Source organism: Thermobia domestica, chromosome 4 (genome assembly GCF_964235325.1).
Source record: "Thermobia domestica chromosome 4, izTheDome1.hap1.1, whole genome shotgun sequence".
NCBI classification, from domain to species: domain Eukaryota; kingdom Metazoa; phylum Arthropoda; class Insecta; order Zygentoma; family Lepismatidae; genus Thermobia; species Thermobia domestica.
This window is the reverse complement of record NC_137457.1, coordinates 22,597,426-22,610,244: the sequence shown is the minus strand read 5'-3', so window position 1 is coordinate 22,610,244 and position 12,819 is coordinate 22,597,426. Positions and strand designations below refer to the sequence as shown.

At 36.8% G+C, this 12,819-nt stretch overlaps 1 protein-coding gene across 1 annotated transcript in view; it reads left to right on the top strand.

Moving 5' to 3' along the window:
- LOC145683273 (uncharacterized) overlaps positions 1-12,819 on the top strand; it is an 86,771-nt gene that overhangs the window by 12,164 nt on the left and 61,788 nt on the right. The window contains exon 2 of the mRNA XM_081754639.1: positions 10,602-10,708. Coding sequence (XP_081610765.1) covers positions 10,610-10,708 — 99 coding nt within the window. The 5' untranslated portion in view covers positions 10,602-10,609. The remainder of the gene's footprint in view (positions 1-10,601; positions 10,709-12,819) is intronic.

The window sequence follows — 12,819 nt, the reverse complement described above, 5'->3', positions numbered from 1 at the left end:
AAATGACAGGATTTTGAAGGCCTAATAATATCCCATTCAGGCATTTGCTTAAGTTGCGTGCGCACTTCATCTCTGTGTGCTAATGCAACCGGATATATCTTCGAAACTATGGCCTCCTCTGTTTCAACAACAATATCATGTTGATACACCCTACAGCGTCCTGGACGATCAGAAAATACTGAGCAGTGCTTACGAAGGATATCTTGAAGTTGTTGTGCCTCAATGTGCGAGGGTAGGTTGGCTGCACGCACTTTTTCTTCTATCTCTTGCATTAATTCGTCTTTGGTTACATTTGAAATTTGAAGATTCTTCTCGACGCAAAGTTCCTCTTCCATTCTTGACATAGGTAGGAATTTGCGGATTATGTTGGCGGGTTCTGCATCCGTTCGCAGCTCACAGCGATTGAAATCTAGCTCGGCGCGTACACGGTACAGAAAGTCCACGCCTAGGAGAATGGGTGCGTTGAGTCGTTTAACTACCAATACTTCCAACGCAATCTCCATCTCCGAGAGCTCAATCGGTATAACTGCACGACCGATTGCTCTGGATTGACACCTCCCTGTAAAATCCACTAATCTGATCTCCTGTGCTTGTCGCAATGTCGGGTTGCGAACATCTGCCGATATCTTTTTCCAAGTGGACTCCGTAATCAACGTAGCTTCACTGCCCGTATCCAAAATTGCCTCGAAGGTATGTTGGTTTATAACGACTTCTATTCTGGATGTTTGATATCGTTGTGTTTCATCTTCCTCTTGTTCATTCTCATTATCGTCTGAGGTAAGCCAAGTGGCAGAGACATGCACATTCATCTTCTGAGGCTCAGTATTCTTTTGTGGTTGTTCTACGTTTCTTTGATTAGTCTCTGTGCAACATCTGCCTTCTGCATTAATTCTTATCTTCACTGCTGTTTCATTTCCTTCCACATCGGTGTCAACTACTTTATTGGGTTCCTTTCTAGCAGACTGAGACTGACCGTCAACCCGAAACCCGTGACGTTGGCGGTCCACTTCTAGTTTTCCGACTGCTGACCAGTTGGCTGGGTCGCACTGTCAAAACCATTCATATTATCATTGTTCATATTTTGCCTGCCTCGTGTGCCACGGCGGTGCGGTCTCGAATTTCCTCTCTGATTTCGAGTAGCTCCTTCCTGATTATTCACTTGGCTAACTCGTCTGGTCTGTGTCTCACATCGTCTACCTCTGTTTCGTGGACTTCCCTGGTACCGTCGCGACAGTTGGCCTCTTGAGGGAAGGGTTCCTTGTCTCCTCAAACCACCATCATCCTTGTCACTACTTGCCGACTGTTGTCGTGTAGTGTGTTCACCCCATTCTCTTCTGTAAGGATGATTTCTATGTCGTCTCTCTCGGTGGTTTGCAAAGTCCTGGTTCCTGGGGCGCTGTCCTTGTACTTGCTGCACTCTCTTTTGGCCCTGGGTGGCTCCTCCTCTCTGATTTCTTTGGGCGTTCCGGTCCCTCTGCTGCACTTCAATACGGTCCAGCTCTTCACTATCCCAAAGGATCATAGAGAGCTGTTCCGTGTCCTCTAGATGAACTCCTATCAGCTGCCTTTGTACTCTGATAGGTAACATGTTCTTGACGTTCGACAGGATTTCCGTCTCTGACATGCTGGGACTCAGTTCACGGAACGACTTCACCTGCTCCCAGAAGAATTCTCGGAGCGTTTTCTTGGAGTCTGCCCTATACCTGGTGTTCCTCAATCGAGTGAGTTTTCTCTGGACTATAGCCTCACTCTGGAAATTTCTTAGGAACGCGTTTCTGAAATCATCAAACGATCTGAATTGATTCAAGTGATTATCTACCCACATCTTGGCTGCGCCTCGCAGGATGCGCGGCAGAATGGGTAGAAGTTCTTCCTGTGCAATCCCATATAGTGGACAGTCATCTGACAGTCTATCTAGAAATGTGGACGGTAGACCCATGTCGCTGTCAGGGTCGAACGTAGGTAACTCTTCGATCTTAGGGGCTCGCAAGAAACTTCTCATACTGATATTCGAGTCAGCAGATCTATTTGACGTTTGGTTCTCCTGACCTAAACCCTGCAAGGATGGGTTGGATGGAGGAGGCGTTGGCGTTCTGCGTGGAGGCTCGGTTGCTACTTGAGAAGTGGAAGGCACTGCTGTCTCCGTATCTGTCATTCTCTGTTCCACTAACTGACTTAATCGTGTTGTCAGGGAAGTAGCCAACTGATCCACTTGATCTTGAATGACCTCAGTTTTCTCCCGATCTTCTTGCTGACGTAATCGCAGTGCATCAATTAGGTTTGATTGTGAGGTCATTTGTTCCACAAGTTGTTCATGCGATTGCCGCACGGAGTCTTCAAAGTTTTCTATTCTGTTCAATTGAGCGGTTACTTGTCCTGTTATTTCCTCCTGTCCCTGTCGCATAGACTCCTCTAAGTTCTCCATTCGAGTCTGTAGTTCTAATTTGTCAGTCTTGGTCTGCGCCTCTAGGTTCGCACAGATTTGCCGTACATCTTGCAGCAACTGTTCTTGTTTTCTTTCAATTTGCTGCACTACACTTTCTTCCATTTCTCTAGCTTTCTTGGTCAATCCATCTTCTAGCTCTTTCAGCTTCTTTTCCAACATTTCATTTTGTTCTTTTTGTTGTTCTTTAAACAGTCTTTGTAATTCTTTCTGTTGCTCCTCACGTTCTTTTTTCGTTGTTCTCGTTCTTCTTCTTCCTTTTTCTGTTGCTCCTCACGTTCCTTCTTTCGCTGTTCTCGTTCTTCTTCTTCCTTTTTCTCCCGCTCCTCTTCCTTTTTCTCCCGCTCTTGTTCCTTTTTCTCCCGCTCTTGTTCCTTTTTCTCCCGCTCTTCTTCCTTTTTCTGTTGCCGTTCTACGTGCATTCGGAACCATATTGGCGGTTCCGTGCTGCTGTCTACACTGTTGGTTGGCGTGACGCCCTCTTTGGACATATTCCCTGTATCCATTGCGTTCCTTCTTTGATCTCCGACCAGAGATGCCGAATTTTCTTCTGTTGGCGATTTTCTTTGACTTCGTCGTTTTCTTATATCGCCACAAATAACGCATTCAAAACTTTGTTCAGTGACCTCTGAATCCTCTTCCCACAAATCACGCTGACATTCAGAACAATGCTGTTCTCCTAGCATCAGTTTTCTTCGCTCTTCTTTCGATGCGGAGCGCAGTTTCGGCATCTGAAACTTAAAAAGTCAGCTATTGTGATAGATTATATCCCTTTCAATTGGAAAAGAAATGAATATAAAGCATCCGATTCTAATTCTAACACAGTCTATTACGCTAACATGCATAAAATTACTTTGATCCACAAGACAACTTTGAAACTCAACTTACACACACTTGTTTGTTTATTTATTCTTTCATTAAAAGTATAGCGCCTAGCTCGGAGTCACTCAATCAAACACTAATCCAATTCAATCTCGTTCCTTATGCTCACTATATTAATACTAATAATAACAATTATAAACATGTATAGATATATGAATAACGCACTTATTTACATTAATCTGCTTAATACCAATTCACATAAATCACTGAATATAATTACGAATTAAAATGTTAACTTCCTATTAACTAAGATTGAATATCACTATGCTAAAACAAAGAAAAAAGAATACAATATACATATATGCGTGTACCAAAAAAAATATATGCTTACTTTATCTAATTTACCTTCTGGCTTTCCTGTTCTTACCTGTGATTTAATCGCCATCTATTTCTTCTCACTTTCATTTCACACAATAAACAAATGAACCATTGCCATTTTCGTCTTCTTCTTCTTTTTAATTAAGAAAACGTACCAAATTTTATTTCTCCTGGTTATGAATTGACAGAAACACTAAAAGAATTAAATTGTATTCCTTTCTTTTCGGTTTCTTATTTATTTATTTATTTTTTTACAGTCACTAATTTCTCACGAAAGTTTCTGAATAGTGAAGCGCTTTAACTTGAACTGTTTCACTTTTCAAGATTTTTTTTTTTTAGGTGACCGTCGCCGAATATGTTTGTCAATTATTTTGTCATATTCTCTCGGAATATTTACTCTATTCTACGCTTTGTAACTTCCTTTTCTTGCTACACTACTATAGATGTAATCTTTCTGTCGTACACCCTGAAAAAGAAAGTAAATTGGAGAGGGGGAATAGAACGTGTCTCGTTCTATATTGGGTCCTATCTTTTTTTTTTAAGAATACCGATTACCAAAAATAATAACGGATATTGATTTCTATTAATTTATCAGTTAATTGTTCGGAACTAATTAACAACGCTTTGGGTTCCTGTTCGATGTGCGCCATTTGTTTGTAACGGTGTTCGAGTCCTAGTTCGGGGGCGGAATTTGTAATGCTGGGGGAATCAAATTTATGACAAGATAAATTTGATTTCCAGTCTTAGTTGTGAAATTATTTGAATAATTTCGTAAAAATTATGTTCGGGTTCGCCAAATACTATTTATGAATATGCAAATTGTTTTTGCATATTTACTCGCCGCCCTGGCAAGTTATAACATGCCTAATAAGCAGAAAACTGAAGATACGTGCGTTGATTCATGAAAGCCTGATTTACACCGCACGAGGCTCGATTTTTATAATCCTATTTTCCCCATACGGTACTCCAGAGTGCTAGGAAAATAGGTGCGTAGTTAATTAGAACATATTTCAAAAGAATATTCACTTGCTGCATGGCTGAAATAAAATCACTATTGTAGTTTTATTGGGAAACAGCTGTACTGGCCGTCACTTCGATAAGCAAATAAAATTATTGCATAAGTTAATTTAGTTATCAGACTAAGAGAATTTATGTAAATGTAGAACGGAAAATTTACTATAAATACTAATAACTGTATCTGTGAGGATCAGCTCAGCTAGGTTCCCAATTGTTTCGAAATAATATACGAAAATTCTCTAATTGGCCTAGAATAGGTTGGGAAATCTGAATTGTTTTTGAAATGACACTTTAACAAAATTTAGGTAACAGTAATAAATTTTTAATTATCCAAACTTGCAATAAAATTTAAATTGAACAACAATTAAGAAAAATGAAATGACATGATCATTTTAAGTTGAAATAAATTGAGACAAATGCCACTAAAATAATAAAAAAATGAAATATGGAATACCTTGACTGAAGAATCTGAAGGATTCTTATTTTTGTTGTGGTTGTTGTCTAAAAATTTGAATTTAGTGAGAAGTTTACCTTTCTTTTATAACTGCTTATTATATAAATTGCAAACAATATTTTCTGTTTTCCACTTTTTAAAGATGAATATTCTAGATATTCCAAAAAAAATTAAATGTACATGGCATCATTGTTTCATCTTTCTGATATAACCTTTTGTGTGTGATTTATTTAGTCCAGAAAACAATATTTTATTTAGCAAGCACAGAAGGAGAAAGTAGGGAAATGCCTATGCTTGAGAAATAGATAGTTGACGAAGGTGGGAAAAATTAGATGATTTTGAATGCTAGCAAGATGACTATTATTTAGATTAATTAAAGATGAAAAGATAGTGAAAGCTTTGATTTGAACAGTGCACTGATTTGACTTTAACTGTCTACTTTAAATTGAAAATTCTCAACACATATGTATAGCTCTAAGATAATAATAATATCCAATAATAAGAAAAATACATTGTAATATAAAAACAAACAATTATATATACTTGGACACATATACTAGATAGTCAAATGATATATACACAATGATTACTAGAACACATATATAGATATCTGAGTTTATACTTAACTTGGCCAATATTTCTTTCTAAATGTCGGTACCTTATATTTGTTTATTTTATTTTGCGCAATATTTTACTTCATAATTATGAAGATCTGTCTGTGCGGCGTTTGCGCAGACAGATGTCTTTTTTTTATGTTTAGTTGCTTATATACGAGTTAATTTTGTCCTAATGATACTTTTCTCTATTTACATGCTTAGAGCAAGAATTATACTCTATGCCTTTCAATTTAGGTACACCCTGTCAATACAAATGAAAATACCTATATCTAGCAAACAGATTACACTCGTCTTCTAACTGACAATTACGAGCTTTCTGGGTATGTAAATAAAAAAATCTTTTGATAGAAATACATGAAAACATAAAGATCATTCATCCAATTAATACTTGAATAGTAATGCTTTTCTGACACATTAATCTCGTCGTGTAATAACCTAACTTTTTATGTTGTCACAAAATTTTCTACATCTAATATCTTTAAATGAACAAACAACGCTAACATTTAGAATATAAGGAGATAATTTTCAGAATCTAACACTAATTAGCTGTGTGAATATAAATGGTTAAAATGACAAAAGTTAATCACAAATAAATTTTAAAATATCGATTTCAGTTATAGTTTCTTAAAAAATAATAATAATAAAAGATAACTGTTCAGTCCGTCAAGGCCGGATTACCACGATTCAATTCTCGTTTCGATACATTAGTGAATTTGGCCAAGGTAAGAGGATGCGCTCGCCCACGGTAATGTGGCAACAAATTCCAAATTGAAAATTGAATAAAAAGGTTTTGTCCTACCTTCCAGTGGATTCCCATGTTGAAGCTTAGTTTTCGATAGTCTCTACCACTTTTATTCACCACGAAATGACCACTTACAACACTCAAGTTCCTGTGTTCATGTGACTGCAGCATCCCGTTCAACTCCCGAGATGTGTATGGTCACCCGCCGATCTCTGACGCTCTCCTCCTTAGGCCTTTGGCTCTCTCTGGATGTTTAGGACGTCATCATCGGACTGAAGCATCCAAATTCCTCCTCATATCTAGGCGTCTCGGCGTCTCTTCATAGGTTGTCTCGGTCAAAGTGATTATAGAAGTCCAATATTGGTGAATCCAACTGATACACTGATTAACAAATTATGTATCCGTAAACTGATTAACAAATAATGTATCCGTATATATGTTAATCACGATTATCACAATTGGTCACAGTCACAAATTAAATTTTCGTTGCACTCCCTTATAAGTCGATATAAATGCAAAATAGTGTATGATTGTAAGAACGTTCGGAATTTGATTTAATTGTATCAGTGTTTTTATGAGTGAACTCGTTGCGGCACTACTGTGTGTTTAGCACTTCATTGTATATGGTTGTTCAACACGATAAAAAAAAAGTAGTGAATAAAATTGTGTATGTGTGTGTGTGAGTTCGGTATGCGTGTTGTCGGTGTCACTTCTCAAACTTAACTGCCCTTTCTTTTAGTATCTTGCAACCGTCTTTCTATTAAAAAAAGTAACGTATGTTCTCCCAATTCCAGTTTTAAAATTTTAAAATTTGCCAAAATAGGTTGTTGTTTGTACGTTGCCTTTTCTTTCTTCCTAAAATGTTAAAATGTGCTAATGGACTTCTAGCTTGCAATATCGTGCCGGTGTGGTTTCTTCGGTTTTATCATGTGCTTGCGAATATACCTCTTTTCTACGATAGCTATTGTGAAGATTCTCTTTCTAGACAAACTGTCTAGCTTTACAATGGAACTTGAGTGTGTCTCCTGGCTGTGGGTGGTCGTGGTGAATAAAGACTTTTAAAGAGTTCCGTTGCTCAGGTGTCCCATTTACCGCTGAAAGGGTGGATACCGTTGGAAAGCAAATAAGAAAATACGCGTTTGAAGGAAAACAGAAATACAGATTCTTCATTTTAAAAGAAAAATGATGTTTCAAAATATGCACTAAAGAATATACTAATAAATGATTTACTAATTAATTGGGTCACAATAGCAACTGTCACAGGTGATTTTCCATTATAAAGATGTTTTTATACCACCAAAAGCGCTTGTAGACAACAAAAGAACTCCTCACAACACAATACGACCCATTTCTTTTGGTTCGTTCGCGCTTGTAGCAATGTTGCATTATCGCATTTTATCAACTTTCGCTTTCAACTTATATAGTGTTGCCAGATCTAGCAAATAAAATTACTGACAGATATAGGGCCATTCCTACCATCTCGCATCAAACCTATAGGGCCATCCTACCAAACCAGTGTTTGATTTAAACTTCCGAACTAGAGGGGGATGTTTTTGGTAAATATGTAGAAAGAAAATACTTATTCCATGTAAAAATATCATGTTATTTCTGCGAGCCGGACCCGGGATAAACTTTGACGAGAGGGGACTTCACCGTCATCCCCCAACATAAATCGCTAGTAGTAATGTGAAGAAGACAGAAACAACACAAATATCATATTTTGCAGCAATAGGGAGTCTTATTCGCTTTTCAGACCAAAAAACAGAAGTTCATGTATTCGTGCGCGCCCGCGTGTATGTGTTTGTGTCGCAAAATAAAGTCTTAAATCCATGTTGTTGTAATAAATTTCCAATTTACAAAGCTTTTCTTTTTTAATGATGTTTAGAAACTAAAGAAGGCTTTAATTCTGAAAATCAACCTTGAATAATAATAAATCTGATAAAATGTCTATTGCCCCAATCACTTTTTTGTTCCTGGAGGCATTAACGCTCAACTTAGAATATTCAATAAATGTAAAATCACTAAATATATAATTACATGTAATTCATAAACGTTGCGAGACTGCGAGAAGTCTCGCGAGACTTCTCGTGCGAGACTTAACTGAGTCTCGTCTCGCATGGTTTAGTCTCGTCTCGCGTCTCGCATAAAATTTTCAGTCTCGTCTCGCGTGCATCCCTAATATCAAGTGGCAACTTCTGGTGCACCCCCACACCAATTACCCACATTCAAAGTTTCGTCATCTTTCCTCAAGCCATTTTAAAAATACAAAGGTGCGGGACTTTGGCCTCACTCTGTACTTTCGGGGAATTATGTCCTGCGTTTCAACAGATGGAGTTTGCACTGCAGTGAAAATCTCCGTCCGGTGTAGTTTCGTAAATCCGGAAGGTTTTCTGTCGTTGATAGATCCTTTTTTCCGAAATCTCTGGAATAGTTACGAAATTACCACGCGGAACAAAAGCTCTGATGTAACTGGTTAAATCCAGTATGTCAAGTATTTTTCTCTTACAAGAAAGCACGACGACCTCGATGTGTGCTTAATGTATTAACAATATTCAGCGTCAACTTGTAACGACAGCAAAAGTGTAGCTTTGTAAGATTCCGAACACGAGGAACCGTAGAACTGGCGTTTTCTAACATTTCCCGCCAGCGACGCCCGACGAAAATTTTCTAGGGGCCCAGGTCCTGCCCCCCCTTCGGGCGCCTATGCGCCTGATGTATAACATATTGACTGCTGTCAAGGATTAACTTTTGCATATTTTGGATCTATCTTTAAATCGGAGGATACATGAGAATTCTGTTCGGAGAATGTCTGGGAATTGTACCCTGTACGGAATGCACATTGTTGAAATGTGCACTTCTGGATGTCATGTGTGACTTTCTTTACGCAAATGCATTCCTGGTTCGATTTCTGGTGTGTAGAGTCAATGGTTCTATCCCAGCTCGCGCCAAGTGCACTTTGTAGTGAACACACATTATGTGCGTGGGTTTTCTCGAGGTTCTTTCGTTTCCTTCCACTTTATCGATTTTATTCATTTCTCATCATTACCTTCTCCTTTAGCCTAGCCTGCATAACCGTGGGACGTAAAAGTTAAATATTTCATTTCATTTCTTTACGCTGATTTGGACCGCTACTCCACGGTTTCTGTTTAAAATGCAGCGTTTCTAGAGCAGCGTTTCCCAACCGGTGTGCCGCGGCACACTGGTGTGCCGTGAATGGGTCGCTGGTGTGCCGCGAGGTTTCAAAACAAAATTATTAATTTTATAGCAATCAAATTGCAAAACGTAGGGAAAAATGTATATTTGTATTTCACATTACTATGAATCTACAATTATAAGTTCCATACCGGGTGAGTGTTCTGTACATTTCTAATGTTGAAAAAAGTATTGGTTACCATTGTTATGATCATTATTGCTTCTTTATTGTTGCAGACTATTTCGTAACTTGAAAATTTAAAATATTATTCAATCTTTTCGACAAATTACCTACATTTGTGTTTTAAAAGTAAAAAAAAAAAAAAAAAAGAAGTTTGTTCGTTCATTAGTGATTTTTAGTTTAGTGATTTTCGTTCTTAGTAAAAGATTGGATACAGTTTTTTAAAAGAAAGCGTATTTTTAAAAACCTGAATCCAATATTTCATTGCAAGTGTTTTCTATTTTTAAATTAGAATGAAAAATAAGCATAATAATTTACCACGGGGGAAAACCAGTGATAGAGTTTTCTTCTCTGTGAGGAGATCAATAATCACAGAAAAAATACCACTGTGTTTTATATTTACAAATAATAATGTCTATAAGTGTGCCGCGAGAATCCAAGTAACGCCTGTAGTGTGCCACAAGTTGAAAAAGGTTGGGAAACGCTGCTCTAGAGTAACTTCTCCAAGATTTAGGTTAGCATTGGCTGAAACACTGGGCAATTTTCCCATATGTTCATATGGACCTTTTAAATATCAATGTGTCATGTATGAGCTACCAAGCATGTTTTGAAATACCCTGTACGATAAGTAAACTGTATTTTTGCCATTAGGCTTTCACGAGATAGAAATAAGCATTATTAATTATTTAAAATAACAACCTACCAAAAAATCCCACTAATTATCTCTAAACTTTATCTTTATTATCTCTTTGCAGATAAGAAAATGATTTATGCAAAATTAATTCTTCTTTTTCTCGCCGGTTTCTACGTAGTGACTATTTATGGATATGGTTTTGATTTCTCGGTTCAAATACAACAGCAAGTAAGTCATGAAAATGTCCAAGAATATTAAAGAATATCATCAGCATTTTAATCAGTAAAAAAGCATGTAGCCAGAAATTTATTTCGAGAAGAGTCGAAAGTTATTTTTGGGGAGAAGGGAAGGTTCAAATTCAATATGGGGATAAACTATGCGAAAATTTGTAAAATCAACCCTAAAATTAGACTAAATTTACAGAGAATTCGGAATTTATGGGATTCCGGACACCCAGATCCAGGCCCTGCGTACGTCCATGCATTGCAATGAATTTGCACAAGATTACCATTGTGCTTAATGGTAGACAGTAGCGTACGCAGGTATTTATTTCGGGGAGGGGGGGGGTGTCCAAACTGAATATGACGATATTTTATATTAAAATTCCTAAAATTGCCCCTAAAATAATTCTTTTTGAGTTCGTTCTGGCAATCCTATTGAAGTAATGCAATGTTCTTGAATCAAGAGCTAGAAATGTTCTTTTTTCTTTAAAAAAAAAAAAAATACCAGAATATAATTATCGTACTCATTTGCTTGTTTTCTTTTCAAATTCACAAGTCTGCATAAGTCACTTCAATACTAATATGTATTTTATACTGACAAAATTTAAGAATTAACATTAATCTTACTTTTATTGAAAACTCACTTGTCTACTCGCCCATAAACAATTTTACTGACGTACAATCTTCCGAAGTACAATTTCCTCTAGAAGGGGAGCGAACGCCCTATCTTGCCCCTCCTAATGGTCGCCCTTGGCAGTATAATGTATATTATAAAAAAAAAATAAAACACAATTTTGTTCTCACTGGAAGAAGGTAAAACCTTCTTAGGGTAAGTGGCATGTATTGTGGCGCTTTAAGAATTCTATGTAAATAACATAAAATTTATAAAACCAAAAATTAAAGAGTATATAGGCCTACCGTTCCAAGAGTAAGAAACATTGAATTTAGCATTCACAACATTCAATATAGAAAACTAACGGTTATATTCTAAGAGTGGGGTATCTCAGATCCCAAGCAAGTCATATTAAAAAAAAAAAAAAAAAAAAAAACAGTAGTTCGTTTTTTCTTATTTATTAGTGATAGTTCACGCCAAACTACGAAGATAGACAAGAAACCAGCTTTATTGAACACCTTAAACTTAAAGAGAAGTATATGACGGCTGGGGTCTGCGAGACCCCACCAGAGTAGCTAAAGGTTAAACAAAAGAATACACGAAACAAAACTTGCAACATCAACTTGTTGGCGGTTAGCTGAACAGAAGTTATGAACCAGTGAACCTGTCGAAGAATAAGGTCTATTCGTGCTCTGTCCATTGTCAACACTTTTTTTTTTTCAATAGAAAAATATCAATATCTCTATAGACATAGGTACACCTCGTTTCAAAATGGTTCAGACAATTCATTATAGCTGTTCTGAAGCAAAAAATATCTAACTCCAACTTCGGGTATTTTCGGAAAACAGTAACCCAAAGATTCCAAATTCGAACCTCTAAGTCAACCTTCGCAATCGAAAAAAAAAAAAACAAAACAAAACAAAAAAACTATGTAACGTGTATTTTTTAAAGTATAATAAATCAATGTTGAAATTATATTAACTGTAGAAAAAAAAAAGTAACATTGATTGAAAATGCTTAACAATACAATATTTTGAAACTATGTATGCATGTCAACAAATACTCGTTTTGTCATTTTGATTTCTATACGTAAAAGAACATTTCCATTTGTAAAAGAACATTTTCGTATGAAAAAAAAAAAGTCCATTTCCAATGAAAGGAAACAGACCGAACACAATTCTCGCATCCGTAGTAAAATATTAATAAAACAGACAAAGAAGAAAAGAAACAGTGTTTGCAACGGATATAAATGTCATTGTCTTGAAATTCAGTTATATTTTGTTAGAAGGAGTTCAACTAGAGTATTGTGGTGGACAAACACCGTGTGCATGGGTTTTCTCGGGTTCTCCCGTTTCCTCTCACTTTCTTCATTCCACCATTTCATTCATTACTCACAATGACCGTCTCCTTTAGAATAACCGGCATAACTGTGGGGCGTAAAACTCAAAGATTTCATTTCATTTTTTCAACTAGAGTAGCTGTGTTAGCTTAGCGATAAACCGCGG